The following is a 14438-nucleotide window of genomic DNA, read 5'->3' as shown; positions in this document are numbered from 1 at the left end:
ACGAGCAAGCCCACCAGAGCAGTTAACCTCCGAAAAAAGCTGCTTAGTGACTAATGCATGAGGGGTCAGTTTACAGAGGCAGCCCAGCTAGTGCCAGCCTGAGCACTGTACAACGCTCCCGCAGACGCCTTATCTTTTTAAACGCAGTTGCCTCGCTGTTCTATGTCTTTGAGAGCTCGCTAGACAAACTTTATTTTGATAAATTACAGCCTGTGTGTAACACTATATCAACAGGACATAAACTGTAGTCTGTGCGTAGACGATTGTTATTGGGGGCACGAAGTTCCTCTCCTAGACCTATATTTATAAGCCTGATGCATAATGGCAAAGTGTAGTCCTCATTCACCTCAGTTTGCCCAAGGTTCTAGACTACAATGGCTTTGTATAATGTTGGCGCTGCCAACATGCAGTTTCAGAGCACTTTAAAGGCAAAAAAAAAATTCAATGCTGGGGTTAAGTTCAAAGCAATCATTTTTTTCAAATACATAATAATAACAAAAATGCACATGCGCTTTCTATGATATTGATAAACTGTGTATGTTCATTGTTCCTCTTCCCTTCCACTCGCACTCTTGTCCTTTTCTCCTCCCCACCCTCCCATCCGTATTGCATTGACCTACGTCTCCATGAATTCCTCCACTACCACTCTCCAACAGTGCACCTCATCACTTAATAGCCTCTCCCTGACATACATCTCATTTTCTTTAATAGCGGTTGTTAGAAATTGGGTATCTAGTTGGCAGAGGTAAACACCCTTGTCCAAGTAGGGACCACAGTCCTACTCAGGGTAAGTCACTACACAACCTAAATTATCCTGTGCTCACCCTCTGGTAAGTGGACTTAACTTAGAAGGCAAAGTGTAAAGTATTTGTGCAATAACTCATATCGTTACACAGTGAAAACACCACAGAAAGTACTCCACACCAGTTTAGGAAAATAGGTAATATTTAATTGAATAAAATAAGACCAAAACACTAAACACCCACTATGCACAAGTCAAGGTATCACTTTATAAACTTTTAAATAGTTCTCAATCCTTACAATCAGTGGTTGTATCCTTGTAACACACAGTACCTTGGATGCGTTAAAAATAACGATGCAAGGGGTCGCAGAAGAGATGTCTCAAAAAATATGGTATTGCATCCGATTTTCTGGTGCAGCACAGAGACTGTGTTGTTTCTTTTCATGCTGCAAGGGAATGCATTGATTTCCAGGAGCGCAGCCTTGGTTCTGAGGAGATGCGTTGAAAAATAAGGCACTGCGTCAGATTCTCCTGCGTGGCATGGATGATGCGCCATTTCTTTCCATGCTGCAGGGAGATGTGTTGTTTTCCAAGAGCGCAACCTTGGTTTCTCTCTGCTATGCGGGTATATTTTGACGCCCAGGGATGATGCCTTGAACATCCTTAACGCGCTGGTAAGAACGAGCAGGCGCTGCGTCGAACAGGGTGGTGATGCAGTGATTTTTCAGCCGTGAGGCAGGTGCTGCGTCGAATTTGGCAGGCGTTGAATCAATTTTCGGATACATGCGGATTTTCTTCTCTTGGGTGAAGTCTTTGTGGCCCTGAGACTTCAGAAAAGGAGGCAAGCTCAATCCAAGCCCTTGGAGACCACTTGTGGGGAAGGCAGAATCCTTCCAGCAGTCATGTGCCAGCAGGCTAAAAAGCAGGGCAGCAGTCCTTTTCAGGTGAGTACTTTCGGCAGCAAGACAGTCCCTCTGACAGAGTCCAGTTGTAGATCCAGAAGCGTCTAATTTGGTGGGTTCAGAGACCCAGTATATATACCCGAAAACACCTTTGAAGTGGGAGATACTTTAAAGAGTGGGTTTGAAGTGCACAAGTTCCCCTGTCAGCCCAGTCCTGTCTGCCAGGATCCCTGTTGGGGGTTATCAGTCCTTTGTATGAGGGCAGGCCACTGGCCTTTGAAATGTAAGGGAGAGCCCCTCCAACCTTCCTGCCCAGGAAGACCGATTCAGTATGCTGATGAATGCAGATGTGACTGAGAGTTCTGTGTTTACAGCTGTCTGAGTGGAATGCTCAAGGGCAGCTGTCAACCAGCACGGCCCAGACATGGATTGGAGATAGGCTGTAAGGCACAGATGGCAGTAAGAAAAGTGGTATTTCTAAAATAGTAATATTAAATCCAACTTCACCAGTAAGCAGGATTTTCTATTACCATTATGGCCATACTAAACATGACACGGCTACTCCTTTCAGATCAGAATCTATCACATAAAAGTATATGAGGGTAGTTCTAATACTGGTCTATGAGAGCAGCAGGCCTCACAGTAATGGAAAGCGAACTTGAGAGGTTTCCAGTACCAGGACATGTAAAACACATAAGTACAAGTCATACCTTTTACTTACACAGCATCCTGCCCTATGGGTTACCCAGGGCCTACCTTAGGAGTGACTTATATGTAGAAAAAGGGGAGTTTAAGGCTTGGCAATTAGTTTTAAAGACCAAGTCGAAAAGGCAGTGAAACTGCACAGAGAAGCCTTGCAATGGGCGGCCTAAGACATGGTTAAGGGGCTACTTATGTGGGTGGCACAATCAGGTGTTGCAGGCCCATTAGTAGCATTTAATTTACAAGCCATGGGCACCTCTAGTGCACTTTACTAGGGACTTACAAGAAAGTTAAATCTGCCAATTGGGTAGGAGCCACTGTTACCATGTTTAGGGTATAGAGCACATGCACTTTAGCATTGGTCAGCAGTGGTAAAGTGCGCAGAGTCCTAAAACCAGCCAAAACAGGGTCAGAAAAATGGAAGGAGGCAGCCATAAAGTTGGAGATCACCACGCTAAGGCTATCAAGTCTTACAGTGGTACTCATAGTTCACTGACACTCAGTTCTGTGAACTGCATGGTACACGCTCTTTGCAGTAGGCACATGAATCCTCTGCAATACTTTAGGATGAGCCAAAACTGCCACTAGACAAAATGCTGGTCTCTCACCAGTAGGAACATTAATCACCAGAGTAATCTTGACATTTTTATTGTTTCCTGAAAACTTCTGGATGCACAGGGAAGTTCAGTGCTTTTAAATTAATAGTTATTTGTCAAACACAGCACCCCCTCCACCAAAGTAAGCGCCATGTGAGGCTGCACCGATCGCACCGCCCTAAGGCCGGCCCTGATTCTATACTTATTTCCGGGTTCTATTAGTTTTAACTGTGCATTTCTAGAGGTTTAAACCTGTTGGTTTGATCTCTTCTACTTTCCCCACCTCACCCTTCTTTCTCTCTGTGTCACTCTCCTCTCTTCCGACTTTACCCTCTGTTCTCCCCACATCACCTTGCGGTCCTGCTCACTTCGCCCTCTACTTCCTGCCACCTCACTTGCTTCTCTCTTTACATCATCCTACTACTGCTCTCCACCATAGCCACCAGCTTTCATATGTCCCTTCACTTTCTCCACTTCACTTTCATATATTATGGTGCTGGTGATGGATTATGTGGAAAATTTGTCAAATCTATACCGTAATTACGTGTAAATGGCTGCAGGATCGCTTAATTCCAGTGACCCTGGCTATAATCCATTTCTGTTTATTGGCACGAAATGAGAGTATTTGTTGTGAGAGAATAAATGCAGTCAACGATCCCCCAAAGTGGGGTATATGTTATTTACGTTTCTGCTACTTACTTAAGAGAGCTCTGCCTTCTGCAAGCACCTCTGAATATTTAGAGTAGGCAGGACAGTGCCAGCACGTGTTGCCTCTGCTGCTATGGAATTGTCTCCAGTGCTTTTCTTTGTATAATAGACACTTGCACTGCTCATTCTCATTAGGTATCTGTGTTGTATTATTGAAACTTTACAAATATTTTCCCTTAAGAATAGTCAAAACTTTGAGATTGTCAGATTTATTTTGCTTAATATACTGCCATAAGTAGGTCCACCGGAAAAATGTGATTCAGAGAGTGCAGCATAATCAACAAAATGATGGAGTTGCCACATCATCCATCATTTGCTGAATATTTTTTTGATTTTAGAAGAAAAAATGTTTTTGCTCAAATGGAACAGAGGTAACTAAAATCGCAGTGACACGTAGCTTTACAGTGGAGACCCTTTGCAAAGGCTGACTGGTTACCTTTCAGTTGCCTATTGCTGCATTTTAGTGTTAAACTGGTACTAATGAGGCATAGCATTTGCCAAGACAGTGTTAACATGGAAAAATAATGAAGTAATATCACAAAATGTGCCTCGTTACACTGTGATTTGCATTTTCTTACCACGTAATTTAATCAACCCTACCACATAATTTGGTTTTCCTCACCTGCATAATTCTATTGATCCGGGCCATAAGAAAGGAATAGCATCAAAGCAGAAAAAAATTTAATGCACACACTACTAAAATATATAATCCGATTGTATTGCCATTTTCAATTACTTTTCTTGCAATAGCAATATCCTTCACTGTTTCTGTAATAAAATCGTTTTTTTCATCTCTTAATTACTGTGTGAGTGCAACTGACAATCTCTATATAGTAGGGGTGTCTCCAGAACCTCTTCGGTTCACACATTCACAGTAAAAAACAACCATCTCGTTTTACCTCATCCGTGTCCCCAGGAACTTAATAGAACTCAAGGCACTGGTGTTATAGGTGAAAGTTACACACTTGGGCTTTAATACCGAGGCTGCAGTCATATACAAATGTCTCATCAAGAAAACGAACAAAACATGTTTTCTGCTCGTAAATTGGGCCTGGGGGGAGGGCTGCGCTGGTACACCCTCTAGAACGGGGCCTGAGTATGGGACCTCGTGTCCCGACCCAACCATTTTCACTGTGAGCAACAGGCGTAAGCCGTCCTCCCCGCTGCCCACTTCCCACTGCAAAAATTTAGAATTGAAGACGTCCGAGTCTAGCCCAGTACGCTAGTTCTGTCTGACGGTAATCGCCCGTCCGTTCCAATTTAGATAGCAGAGTCAGGCAAGCTCAGTCAACACAGGAGTGGCTCCCACTGACAGTCGGGAGGGTTTCGGACAGAGGCACATGCGGCTCTACAGCCAATCAGCTTTCGAAATGTTGTGTCTCACATTGGGATTGGCTAAGGTAGTTAAATGCGCCAATCATAGGTCACTTTGCGCTCTCGCTCTCAGACGAGTTCGGGAGTGGTACTGGTTGGTATACGACCCGGAAGTGGTACAATTACGGACAACTTTTAGCAGTGTAAATATCTGCTATAGACAGCGGCCTTTAAACTGATGTTACAAACGATTTCTGTAAGTAGCGGACCTTAGAGATAGGCATGCTGTATGGGTGGATGATTCTTGGGGACAGTAACGATTGGGGAGGAGGAGCTGAGTCAGTGCATGGGGTGGGGTATGATGGGACTGAGGATAATAACAAACTTTCGTGGAGTACTATGCAGTCGCTGTGTACACAGCGCAAGGGCTTCGGGTCCTGAAAAAGGCCTTTAGAAAGTGGAGTGGCTACCTTCACATTACTTATCAGGACCTTCCAGTCGAGGAGTCACCAACATATGTTCATTTATTCTGTGGGCGTGGTGGTTTTGGGTTTATGACTTGGATTAGTTTATTTGTGCTTTTCATTTCACACTTTCTCTAAGTTAGACAGATAGCCACCATAGTTGTCTGGCCAGGGCCTGCTTTGAGCTTATCGAGTGTGAAATATATTTTCATAGTGCACTTTGAGCTGCATCCCCCCAACTCCTTGGAGTTAGCATTGTAATTGTATTTATGTAGCGCTTCGTACACCTGACGAGGCTGCGAAGCGTTTTGATTTCACGCAACCACTACCTTTGCAGAGACAGGAATGCAAAGCGAGCTTTGTGATTTTTGCATTACAATGACTTGTACCTTAGGCCTTTGCATTATAGTCGTAAAGAACAGCGTCCGCCACTAATACTGGCTACTAACCTACTGCCCTTGTACCTAAAGAAAAAGCTTACTAGTTTCGTGCCGCCTTTATTCCCTTATCTGTAAGCATTATGAGCTCTCATAGTGGGGCTAGACAACCTGGACAGGACTTCTAGTAATGGAACATGCAGCACCAGTAGGTACTGTTTATTTTTGGAATTATGAGACACGAGAACCAATTCAGGCTTCGCAATATACCAAAACATGCCGGTGATAAATACACCATTAAAAACTGAACATGCCTTCTAATACACCTGGCCCTTTCCCAGTACAGTACCTGTGCATCTCACTTTCAGTCGACCTACTTGTTGTGTAGTGTGCAAGTTGAACACTGTGAAAACTGGACAACGTTTTGTTTTTAATCTCAGCCTCCCCTGTGACAAGTTTGTATTTTGTTGTGCAGTGTCTTTTAAATGTATTCCTCTTCTCCTTTTTGTAAAGATTGGAAGTACCTGGATGCATGTTAAATGTTGATGTCAGGTGTATGCGAAGAATACTGGATGAAACCTAATACCCGTTGAGTAGTACTCATGGTGTGGGAGTTAAATAGCAACCCTTCTTACAGACCACTCTAGTTGGACAGTTTCTGGCCTTGAAATGAACAGTGTCTTTACTTTGCAATTTTCCTCGTTAACCAAATTGTTTGATCTTGCACAAATTCTGCTCTTTCTATGCAGTTCATCTGTCATCTTATTTGCTCTCAATCTGTCTGTTTGGTTTTGAACCATTTAACAATAGATGCTCACGTTCGTATGAGCTAAAATCAATAGCATAACTAAAAGTAAATGTGTTGTGAATGAAGCATCGTGAGGGATACATTCTGTACTACAGCTATTTTCAATTAATTTATATAATTAGTGCCAATCCAAATGCTTTACTTGAAGAAACTTCCAGATCACACTACATTGTCAAACAAAAGTTAGGAAAACTTTTCATAACAACTTTGAGCAAGGGAACATACCTAGTTCCGCTGCTTGTTGAACCATGCTGCAGTCCTTATGAAATGGATTTAAATGCGGATTATCCGAACGGAAGATCAGTGATTCTAAAGGGTTTGTTTTCTGTGGTTATCTTAAATGCTGAGTGGAGATAGGTGCTGTTTGTTTGTGAGCATCACACATGTTTAGGTGGGTTGTTTTTCCTTATATGCTTTTGTTAAGTTTCAGACTGTTTATTTCTTTTTTTACCTTTATCTGTATGGCAAGTGTTCCAAAACATTGAGGAATAATGGGAGGAATTAATTCCATGAAAAGTTTCAGTCTCATCATGGTTATACCTATTACAAGTTTAGTGTAGCATAGTCAAGTTGCGGCTTATATTGAGGAGTTCGTCAGATAGGGTAGAATTTGTAGCCTAGAAGAAGCTAATGCGTTAATACATAGTTTTTTTGAGGGGGGGGGGGGGGGGTGAGAAAGACTAAAGGACTTCAAACACGTCAGAACTGGCAAGCGGTCAAGTGGGTTGTTGAAAGGCCCAGTAAGAAAATACTTTTTTGAAGAGATACTTGTTTTACGTATAAAGGAAAGAAGCATTTGAAACCATTGCCCGTTGTGTAGCACATTTCAGAAAGGTAACAGCTTCTTGTGAGCTTGATAATGTTTCATGTAACCAATCACTTATGGATCAGGTCTTGATGAATAGGAAAATTAGATGAGTTCATGAAATACTATGTGGTTGTTAGAAATTTGCACCAGATACAGCCATTACTTTAGCAAAAGGCACTGAAAAACCAAAAATGGATTGGGAGAATGTGAGGGGGAGATGTTGATGAGATTGTTTAAGAGAGGGTGGTTCATGTAGATCAGAAGATAGAAAGGGATGAGAATTTTTATGAAATGGGCGGACACCCAAAAATGTGCTGTGGGTATGTAAGTCAATATAATTCAAATTGTACATTTTTTATTTAATTTTGCATGTACACAGAGGGTAAATAAGATTGCCATGTTGTAGAATAGTAATTTATGGGAAGGGAATAAAGATAACACTGAATTTAAGAATGCAGTACACCATTATAACCATAGAACTATATGACAAAAGGTTCAACTAGATAAGTTGTCGAGTAACTGTATGCACATGTCTTAAAGTTAACAGGACTCTTGGGCAGATGTCGTTCAGAGAAGAGCTACAATGACAGTATGTATTTGGAAGTTCTTGGGTAGCCACAGCAAGCAGTTGTAGGAACGAAATTGGATCTGTCCACTGATTGTCCATCACCAGTGAGGTTGGTAAATGAGGAAGATGGCGACTGTAGTAATTTGTCAGTTTGGCAATACAAGGGATGGCTACTTTGGTAAACTTGAAGAAGTTTTAAAGCTGTTCTGTTAAGTACAGCTACGACCCCATTGCAGGAACATGTCTGTCCCATATCACCGGAAGTTGAGAGAGATGTTGCTTGAATTGTGTGACCAAAGTATATTAGAACCAATACGGGCAAATACAGTTTCTAGTTTAAATCCTTGCTCCTGGGTGGACAGTTACCCTCCTTTCAAATCTCCACAACATAGTCATGTTGGAAAATACTTCAGTGTTTATTACATTTGATTTGCCAATTACTTATGTCACGTTTTAGGCAAGGAATCCATCATGTTGCCTGTGTTTATCGCTTCCAGTTGAGCATTTTAGCATGTGTGCTTGCCTTTTGGGTTTGCTAGTGTTGCACCGGTGTTTACAAATTTATAGTCAATCTGCTCACGGACCAAGGAGAAGTAGTGGCGTTTAAGATTGCCACATTGAATAGTGACAACAATCAGAAGGATCACATTGTCCCATTAGGAAATGTGTTAAGTATTTTGAAACAACATGAGTTTAACCTGAAGGCTGCAGAAATGTAGGTTTGAGCAGCAAGTTGTTCAGTATCTGAACTACACTATTGCTGCTGTGCCATTTGAAACATTACCTGCAAGTTGAATCTTTTGCGAGGGTTCCCGGGAAAGGTGAGAAGTTTGTGTCCTTGAGTGTTGCAAAATGGTGTATGAAATGTACGCAGTATTTTGCAGACGAAAATTAATTGTTATGGAAAGGTGCAAAGTTAGGGAACAAATGATGTGAGACTTTTCACGCCATTTAAGGAAAAAAGACAGCGAAATCTCTGCATTTAAAATCATTAATAGCATAAGACATGCGTTAATGGTGGGTAACATTTGGGTACAACTTCCGCATAGAGATAGCTCAAGGAACTGAAACAAGGGATTGCTTTTGGATCATATATATATCCTCTGAGCAGCATAAAGAAATATTTGTTACTTGGCAAACACCTGCTCGAATTAAGCACGGTTTCTGCCTCCAAATTGAGGCCTCATCTCTAACAAGTAAGGACCGGGACAAGAATGATCTGGAAACGGTGCATGGGAATGAGTACAATAAAATAGGGGTTAGGAAATGAGAAGTATAACACTGCCACCTTAAATATAGTATATGGAGGGGTGGATGGTGGAGAGACACAGTCATAGTTACCACACCAAGGGCCATATGTACGAACACTTTTTCCCATAGACACAGAATGGGTAAAAACCTTTGCTACATCTGGCCCCAGCTCTTAAGAGATCAGAGTTAGGCAGGGTTCAACCCCCTAATTCACAAGTGGCTACTTATGTCCAGAGACCTACAGGAAGGCTGTCTCTCTTAAGAAAATGAAAACAAGCAAATCCTTCTCCTACACAGGAGAGAGAGTGGGAACACACCAAGGTTCTATAGGGCAGGGCTAAGAGAGGCAGTGGAGGAATAGCTCCTCATACACATTGGGCGAGCAACAGTGGTGATGGTAGGAGGCCTTGGGACGGACACACACATATTCTCTTATTTAGTTGGAAAACCTCAAGGACCTACAGAGAGAAAGATAGAGAGAGAGGGAATGGTGGACAACAGAAAGGGCAACGAATGCTCCTCAACATGATTAGAACATTGAGGGCCTAAAGAATGGTGCAAGACTGTGGACCTGGAAAATAATACATTATGCAGTTGCAGAACAGTGAGGGCCAGATGAACCAGGCAGTAGCCAATTGGAAGAACTATAATACACCCACATAACCTCAGGTTATTCAGCATTTTGGGGGAGTTGGTAGGATATGGAAAGGGTGATAACAAAATCCTAAGTTTGAAGAGACAGGATGTAATTTGTTTTCTGACCATGTGAATTATAACTGTTTGTGAACTGGAAGAGCCCAGCCAGTGGGCTGTAGAGGAGTGGTGGGGAATCCAGAGAACTGCATTAACAAGCTCTCTTGCAGATAGCTGAAGGGGCACAGTTCTGATCCTATATAGAAAAGAAGGGCCCAACATTTGAAAATAGCACAACCTTTGGTCTGTGTTGCACGTACGGTCACCTATGGCGGTGGAGGGTCCAGAAGTTCAAAGGAAGATATCTTACTCCATAAATGAAAGGTGGTTAGCCCCAAAAGGAATACATGAGTATTTAGTAGTCCTTGGAGAAAGATTATCAGTGGTAAGAGACAACCTACTTTCTTTTGAGGGAAATGGGGCAAAACAGTGTTATGGTACCCAGCTTACTTCAGAGCTACAGTAAAAGCCAGTGGCACAATACATTAGTGCAGAGGGCAAGGGGACAGGGTGCAAGAAAATCCCCTAACTATGTAACAGCTTGCAGGAGAAGCCTGGATGTGCATGCTTCTTGAATCACATAGGGGAGTGATGTAGGCTGTAAACTGAGGGAGTTTCATATCCAAACCATTCTCTGACTTGGGCTAAACACAACAGCAGACCGTTGGAAGCATGAGACTAAACCTAATTATCTTTCCACAGGGCAAGAGGACTACTAGCCGATAATTGAAAACCCCTCAACATCAGGAGATAACACAATCAAGATCCGGAGGCACTCTGCGGTCCTCCAAAGGGAGGAAAGTTCAGTCTTTATTTCTCTTGCACTATTTTGCCATTGATCAGGAAGCTTAAGAAGAAATAGGAACAGGCGCCTCTTTGATTCCAAGAATTTGGCATCATCAATGGAACCCTAGTACTTCAACAGAGAGTGGAAGGTGAAGACTGTCACAGGGACAGACTGTCCCCTGCAGAAAATAATTTGAAGTGAAAAAAGGCTGTGAAGAGCCAGACCATTAGCTGTTGGATTCTGCCCCTCCTTCATTTGCACCAATGGATGGTGAGCATATGTTTAAACTAAATCATTTTGACGCTGTCTTTACTTTTTACTTTCCCATTATTCACTTCTGCAGTGTATGCACTGTCTCCTAAGTCCTACCTATTACTGTTCACAAGTCTGCATTGTTGTCTCAGTAAATCTGGTCTGATGAGCCCAAACGGTTTACTGTTTAGTTAACCAAAGTTAATCTTGGCTGAACAAGTGGATTAAGATGATTTTTGCCTTCTCATATTTCCACTTGATACTTTGTTTGTCAATAGGCATTGTAAATCAACATATTCAGACAATAACCAGCATTGGGGAAAAACCGTGGTTCTAGCTTTTTTTCATTTTTCAAGCCAGATCTGTAGGATCTTAGAAAGCTGCCATGAGTGGTGAATTTGAATAGGTCCATAGTCATCTCTAGTAGTTTCTTTGTTTTTCTGTTGAGTGAAGCAATATTCACTGCAATGAAACACAATAAATGAAGTACTTTGATATGATAATGTATGAGGACAAGAGGCAAAATGTGTCTGTATGTCAATTATTGATGTGGGTTTTTGATGACAGTGAAAAACCGATGTTTAGGGACCCAACATTACTTTACTGAAAATGAAAACTAGTATTTCTAGATGAAACGTGTTTTTGCAGAAAATAAATACTTTGATGAAATTGAGTGTATTTAATCAAAACGTAAAGCCTGTATTTTATATGAAAATGTGATATTTTCTGAAACAAACTAGCTGATTTTATTGCATTTTAGAAGGTTTGAAGTAGAGGAATGATAATCCATGTGGTTATGTTGACTTACGTTTCATAATATTTTTTGATGCAACAAGGCATTTATTTCTAAAGCTGCAATTTAATTACTCGTCGAGGCCTTTTATGCTAATAAAACATTTAACATTTGTCTTGGTAACTTTTCCCAATGTAGTGACATAGGGCCAGATGTAGCAAAGGGTTTTTCCCATTCTGTGTCAATGGGAAAATGTGTTCGTACATATGGCCCATAGTATCTACTCTTAATCCTCCAAGGGTTCTTTGCAATTGTAATCTCATCTGAGGAAGTCGGTATTGCAACACTGAAAATATTGGTTAATAGTTTATAGATCTTTCCAGTGATAAGAAGTATCTCTTAATATGGAGAAGGTTGGCGAGCCCAGCTTTTTGCTTAAAACTGAGATAAATGCACTTTGGTTTCTTATTGTCAATTGACTCTTACTGGTTACAAGACGGCAATGCCCTTGTAGCCAGTTTGTCCATGAAAACTTGAGGCAAGTGCTTCTGGAGCGGCTGAGACTGCTCTATCCTGGAGTTGATATTCCTTTGCAGGTCTGTTTATTAATGACAGATTAGGGCCCTTCTTTGGAAATCATGTGTTGAAATAAAAGAATGGGGTGCCTTGTGAAATACATATTTGTAGGCTTTATAATTGCGCTCAGTGAGCAAAGCAACATTAGATTCTGCATTCATGCGTTTAGCCATCTTCATAGACAATGAGAAATTTCCTAGCTATCGTGAAGGAAAGTTTCAATTCTATTAAGGACACGGAGGCGAGGATTATGCCTTATCTTTCTTCACTCTTTATTAACAGCAAGTTCAAAGTGCAACACAAAAAAACTACAACACCCATGGTACACGTAGCCATGGCAACCAATGTCCAATCATAACAGTATCCAACAGTCCGTATATATATCCCTTCAAGTCGGTGTCCTTCCTTGTCTTCACTGTGACCAGAAGTTAGTGTGTTCCTAGGTTGGTGCAGGCTCTGTACCTATGAAAAAAGGAGAATAGTAAGGTAGGGAACCAAGACTTGCAAAGCATAGGCAGGTACAGTAAAATTACAATGGAGCGAAAGCCCATTCTCACCCTCAAGAAATTCCCAATAGAATGTTTTCGTCACAGAATCCAGCTATATCATGTACAACATCACAGTGATTTCACTTTAAATTATGTATACCACCTCCAACATGCCCATTCGGTCCAGGTGGGTGACATGTCCAAAATGTTGGACGGGATAATCCTTGCCTCCGTGTCCTTAATAGAATTGAAACTTTCCTTCCCGATAGCTAGGAAATTTCTCAATCTATGTCAGGACCGGAGGCAAGGATTATGCCTGTTCAAAGCTTACTCACCACCAGTGAGTTTGCCTCGTGGATCGGTTTAAAATAAAATCTTTTGAACGTAGACTCTGGTGACCAGTCAGCTGCGTTCATGATGTCTTCCAGCCTTCCCCCTACCTGGATGGCTTTTGATGCCATCGCCCCCCCCCCGAGTGGAGTGCGCTCCGAAGACCTGTATGTTGATGCCAGCTTCCATCAGAATCCATCTGACCCACCTGGCAATGGAGGGGGAAGAAATTGCTTTAAAGGGTTTAGTTAAGGAGATCAATAACTGACGTTCCCCCGGTGGCCGAAGTTCGGCCGTCATTTCCTCGTAAGCCTTCAGGCATCTTACTACACAGAGCTTGGGGGCCTGGTCGAAAGCTGGATAAGTTACCGACCTGGTATTACATTTCGTTCTTCTGGAGACAATGAACGTTACTCCTTCTGGGGAAAACACTCTAGCTGAAACATCCAGCGCCCTCACATCCGAGACTCGCTTACACGAGATGAGGCATAACAAGATAGCCAGCTTCGCTGACAACTCTTTGCGTGAGAGATATCTGTTGTCCTGCCAAGAGGACAGAAGTCGCAATACCAGGTTAACGTCCCACAATTCCGAATATCGGGGCTCAGGGGGGCGGCTTAGTCTGATACCCTTGAGTAACTTGCACACCCACGGGTGTTCCCCTACTGGGCGATTGCTGATTGGGGGGTGTCCCGCCGAAATCGCTGATCGTTCCAAATTAATCGAGCAATACGCTTGGCCAGCCTCCGCTAGGTCCGCCAAGAAGTTCACAATGTCTGTAATTTGGGCCCCTTTGGGATCGATGTGTCTTCCCACACACCAACGAGCCCAGCGATTCTAGGCCAATCTGTATGTTTTACAAGTGCTTGGGGCCCAGGCCTGTCTGATAAACTTTTCAGCCTGTTGCGAAAGTCTGTGGTCTGACCAACGAGACCTGAAATCCTCCAAGCCACCAGAGAGAGATGGCCCTGAAGGACCAGCGGATGAAAGTGTCCCTCCGGATTCAAGAGAATGGACGGAAAGTTCAGTAGTAGAATCGGGAAGTTGCAAGAGTTCCAGAAGTGCGGGAAACCACACCTCTGACCTCCAGAGGGGGGTGATAAGGATCTCTGTCGCACCCTGGCGACGCACCTGCGCCTGTCACTCTCGGGATCAAGAGGAAGGGGGGAAACGCGTATCTCTGATCCCGCCCCCAATCTTGAAGGAAAGCATCCGCTGCCGTCGCCCCGGGATCTGGGCGCCAACTGAAATACTGCGGGAGATGGGAATTCCATCTGGATGCGAAGAGATCCACAGTGCAGGGATCCCAACGCTTCGTGAGAGCGAGGAAAACCACTCT

At 42.7% G+C, this 14438-nt stretch overlaps 1 protein-coding gene across 2 annotated transcripts in view; it reads left to right on the top strand.

Moving 5' to 3' along the window:
- The first annotated feature begins 5104 nt into the window (after positions 1-5104).
- The window catches only part of RELA (RELA proto-oncogene, NF-kB subunit), a 405457-nt gene continuing 396123 nt past the window's right edge, over positions 5105-14438 (top strand). For both annotated transcript variants that reach the window (XM_069207856.1, XM_069207855.1), the window contains exons 1-2: positions 5105-5220; positions 10636-10990. In XM_069207856.1, coding sequence (XP_069063957.1) covers positions 10984-10990 — 7 coding nt within the window. In that variant the 5' untranslated portion in view covers positions 5105-5220; positions 10636-10983. The remainder of the gene's footprint in view (positions 5221-10635; positions 10991-14438) is intronic.

This window comes from Pleurodeles waltl, chromosome 9 (genome assembly GCF_031143425.1).
Source record: "Pleurodeles waltl isolate 20211129_DDA chromosome 9, aPleWal1.hap1.20221129, whole genome shotgun sequence".
Taxonomy (NCBI): Eukaryota; Metazoa; Chordata; class Amphibia; order Caudata; family Salamandridae; genus Pleurodeles; species Pleurodeles waltl.
Note: the sequence above shows the minus strand (reverse complement) of the source record. Positions and strands in the feature narration are given on the sequence as shown.